We start from the raw sequence: 4,481 nt of genomic DNA, 5'->3' as shown, positions 1-4,481 counted from the left end.
TGGTAAAGGTTTTCCTTTTTTTTGGACCAAGTGTTTTTATTGTTTCAGTTAAGATAAATAAAAGCCTTTTTTTTGGTGAATGTTTTCTTGTAAAATGTATGTGTTGCAATGATTGGGAATGAAATGTTTGGTTTGAGGTTGTATACACAGTGCTCTTTAGACCGATATATTGCAACGACAGATGCCATTACTGGGAATTCTCATTTGGAGCCATGTTTTTTTTTTCATTGAGAGAAAGAACGATTTCTTCATCACCGGCACTGCATACTAATACTGACACGTGGTCTTGAAACATCAATCTGTTGTTTTTATTTTCCCACAGCAATTGAACCCTTATCAGGTGCAGGGTTGCATTTATGTGTTGTCCTTACTGCATTCTCCACACGCAGTTAGCTCCGTGGAACTGTTGTGGTTGTCCTTACTGCATTCTCCACACGCAGTTAGCTCCGTGGAACTGTTGTGGTTGTCCTTACTGCATTCTCCACACGCAGTTAGCTCTGTGGAACTGTTGTGGTTGTCCTTACTGCATTCTCCACACGCAGTTAGCTCTGTGGAACTGTTGTGGTTGTCCTTACTGCATTCTCCACACGCAGTTAGCTCTGTGGAACTGTTGTGGTCGTCCTTACTGCATTCTCCACACGCAGTTAGCTCTGTGGAACTGTTGTGGTCGTCCTTACTGCATTCTCCACACGCAGTTAGCTCCGTGGAACTGTTGTGGTTGTCCTTACTGCATTCTCCACACGCAGTTAGCTCCGTGGAACTGTTGTGGTTGTCCTTACTGCATTCTCCACACGCAGTTAGCTCCGTGGAACTGTTGTGGTTGTCCTTACTGCATTCTCCACACGCAGTTAGCTCTGTGGAACTGTTGTGGTTGTCCTTACTGCATTCTCCACACGCAGTTAGCTCTGTGGAACTGTTGTGGTTGTCCTTACTGCATTCTCCACACGCAGTTAGCTCTGTGGAACTGTTGTGGTTGTCCTTACTGCATTCTCCACACGCAGTTAGCTCCGTGGAACTGTTGTGGTTGTCCTTACTGCATTCTCCACACGCAGTTAGCTCCGTGGAACTGTTGTGGTTGTCCTTACTGCATTCTCCACACGCAGTTAGCTCCGTGGAACTGTTGTGGTTGTCCTTACTGCATTCTCCACACGCAGTTAGCTCTGTGGAACTGTTGTGGTCGTCCTTACTGCATTCTCCACACGCAGTTAGCTCCGTGGAACTGTTGTGGTCGTCCTTACTGCATTCTCCACACGCAGTTAGCTCCGTGGAACTGTTGTGTGTTGCCCTTACTGCATTCTCCACACGCAGATAGCTCCGTGGAACTGTTGTGGTCGTCCTTACTGCATTCTCCACACGCAGTTAGCTCCGTGGAACTGTTGTGTGTTGCCCTTACTGCATTCTCCACACGCAGTTAGCTCTGTGGAACTGTTGTGTGTTGCCCTTACTGCATTCTCCACACGCAGTTAGCTCTGTGGAACTGTTGTGGTCGTCCTTACTGCATTCTCCACACGCAGTTAGCTCCGTGGAACTGTTGTGTGTTGCCCTTACTGCATTCTCCACACGCAGTTAGCTCCGTGGAACTGTTGTGGTTGTCCTTACTGCATTCTCCACATGCAGTTAGCTCCGTGGAACTGTTGTGTGTTTCCCTTACTGCATTCTCCACACGCAGTTAGCTCCGTGGAACTGTTGTGTGTTTCCCTTACTGCATTCTCCACACGCAGTTAGCTCCGTGGAACTGTTGTGGTTGTCCTTACTGCATTCTCCACACGCAGTTAGCTCTGTGGAACTGTTGTGGTCGTCCTTACTGCATTCTCCACACGCAGTTAGCTCCGTGGAACTGTTGTGTGTTGCCCTTACTGCATTCTCCACACACAGTTAGCTCTGTGGAACTGTTGTGGTTGTCCTTACTGCATTCTCCACACGCAGTTAGCTCCGTGGAACTGTTGCGGTTGTCCTTACTGCATTCTCCACACGCAGTTAGCTCCGTGGAACTGTTGCGGTTGTCCTTACTGCATTCTCCACACGCAGTTAGCTCTGTGGAACTGTTGTGGTTGTCCTTACTGCATTCTCCACACGCAGTTAGCTCTGTGGAACTGTTGTGGTCGTCCTTACTGCATTCTACACACGCAGTTAGCTCTGTGGAACTGTTGTGGTTGTCCTTACTGCATTCTCCACACGCAGTTAGCTCTGTGGAACTGTTGTGGTCGTCCTTACTGCATTCTCCACACGCAGTTAGCTCTGTGGAACTGTTGTGGTCGTCCTTACTGCATTCTCCACACGCAGTTAGCTCTGTGGAACTGTTGTGGTCGTCCTTACTACATTCTCCACACGCAGTTAGCTCTGTGGAACTGTTGTGGTTGTCCTTACTGCATTCTCCACACGCAGTTAGCTCTGTGGAACTGTTGTGGTCGTCCTTACTGCATTCTCCACACGCAGTTAGCTCCGTGGAACTGTTGTGGTTGTCCTTACTGCATTCTCCACACGCAGTTAGCTCCGTGGAACTGTTGTGGTTGTCCTTACTGCATTCTCCACACGCAGTTAGCTCCGTGGAACTGTTGTGGTCGTCCTTACTGCATTCCCCACACGCAGTTAGCTCTGTGGAACTGTTGTGGTTGTCCTTACTGCATTCTCCACACGCAGTTAGCTCTGTGGAACTGTTGTGGTTGTCCTATTTGAACATATTCTTTGTCTTGTTTGTTTATTCAAAAGGGCCCTCTCTGCTCTAGAAACGTCAACATTGAGCCAAATGAGAAATGTTATCAATTAAAATGACTGAAGTAGCTTGTTTTTATCACACAAACAAATTAGGAGATTTGCTGAGGGGGCTCTGCTACAATTTTTCTGATCTGGTTTTTACAACACTTGAGCTGTTGTTTTGGCTGTGTTTTTGATGTGAGGTCTTATAAATGTGGAATGTGGAAAAACATATGGCAACCATTAGAAGAAGTAACATGTCCACTGATAGTGAGCATAACAAACTTTTGGCTTCGCAGAGGAAATCGCTCAGCTCTACCTGAAGGACAAGTCTCATCCCAATAAACGTCAACCTGCGAAGTCATCCCTCCACCCCAGATTGGGGGTTGATAGGAAACGAGGCACACCCACACTCCCTCGCTCAGGCATGGTGCACGACCGCACGCAGACACGCACACACACAGCTGATAAGGGGCCTCATTACAACATGGGTCTTTACTAAACACGTCCTTCACTTGGCACGAATCACAGGCCTTCACCCATGAGACACCAACCATCACCAGACTATGAGAGGATAGTCAGTATGTGTTATCTCACTCACACACACACACACACACACACACACACACACACACACACACACACACACACACACACACACACACACACACACACACACACACACACACACACACACACACACACACACACACACACACACACACACACACTTCTTTCCATCTTCATAACCTTCTTGTTTTAACAAGAGCATTTGTTCCTCGTTAATGTTTTATTTGAAAGGTCTGGAACACACACTGGGCACGTGGGTGAGGAGAATCAAGGATCAAGTAGTTATGTAAGAGTCTTTACTGTCCCTCACAGATCTACACACGCACATGCACACACACGTACAGTACAAACACACACACACACACAAGAAGAACTTCAAAAATGTGATGTATGAGAAAAATGGATGAATGTCTAATTGTGATGTGACTGTGAGAGCTGGTTGGACTTACAGCTGTGGTCCTCAATCCGCAAGTCCTCCTTGATTTAGAGCTTTAGGACGGCACAAATGAATAATCATGCTGTGCATTGGAGTGAGTGCACAATGCATGATTATTCATTTGTGCCGTCCTAAAGCTCTAAATCAAGGAGGACTTGCGGATTGAGGACCACAGCTGTAAGTCCAACCAGCTCTCACAGTCACATCACAATTAGACATTCATACATTTTTCTCATACATCACATTTTTGAAGTTCTTCCAAATGTCAAATATCTAAGTGTTTAAGGTCAAGTTGTTGGCATTAACTCCAAATGTGTAAGGTTAGGGTTAAGTTAGGCATTAACTCAAAAACTTAGGAAGGCTACATGACAGACAATCATATCTGTTCTACACCATATGTTTCAATCTGAACTCTCCAGGCCCATTGTTAACCCAGGCCAGTACTCAAAAGCCAAACTGCCAAAAGAGCAATGAGAGCGAAGAATAACCATGATCAAAATGGTTTGATTGTAATGGTAAACATTCTTTACCACACTTGGAGGATGTTGGGCGGGGAGCTGTCCATAGGTCTAATTGAATGTACACTGTACCTCTCAACCATCTGCCCCATATGGTTTGTCTGTCACTAATCACCACTGTGACTAAAACCAACTAAGCACATGTCACAGCTTGGCTACAGATGTATCCTGGTGGGTTGTCACCATCCTGACCACCATTGGTTTCTATACGGTCACCATGACTGTATAAATGTCAGTAGATACATTACTATACGTGCTGGTCA

General features: G+C 46.2%; 1 protein-coding gene across 1 annotated transcript; it reads right to left on the bottom strand.

Moving 5' to 3' along the window:
* Positions 1–354: 354 nt before the first annotated feature.
* Positions 355–4,265, bottom strand: LOC127907688 (major surface-labeled trophozoite antigen 417-like). The gene is made up of 3 exons (XM_052464264.1): positions 4,231–4,265; positions 1,806–2,570; positions 355–1,237 (listed from the first exon to the last, which is right to left on the bottom strand). Exons 1-3 carry the CDS (start codon positions 4,263–4,265, stop codon positions 355–357), a joined length of 1,683 nt encoding a protein of 560 aa, XP_052320224.1.
* Between the last annotated feature and the right edge of the window lie 216 nt (positions 4,266–4,481).

Source organism: Oncorhynchus keta, chromosome 15 (genome assembly GCF_023373465.1).
Source record: "Oncorhynchus keta strain PuntledgeMale-10-30-2019 chromosome 15, Oket_V2, whole genome shotgun sequence".
NCBI lineage: Eukaryota > Metazoa > Chordata > Actinopteri > Salmoniformes > Salmonidae > Oncorhynchus > Oncorhynchus keta.
This window is presented reverse-complemented; position numbering and strand designations above follow the sequence as displayed.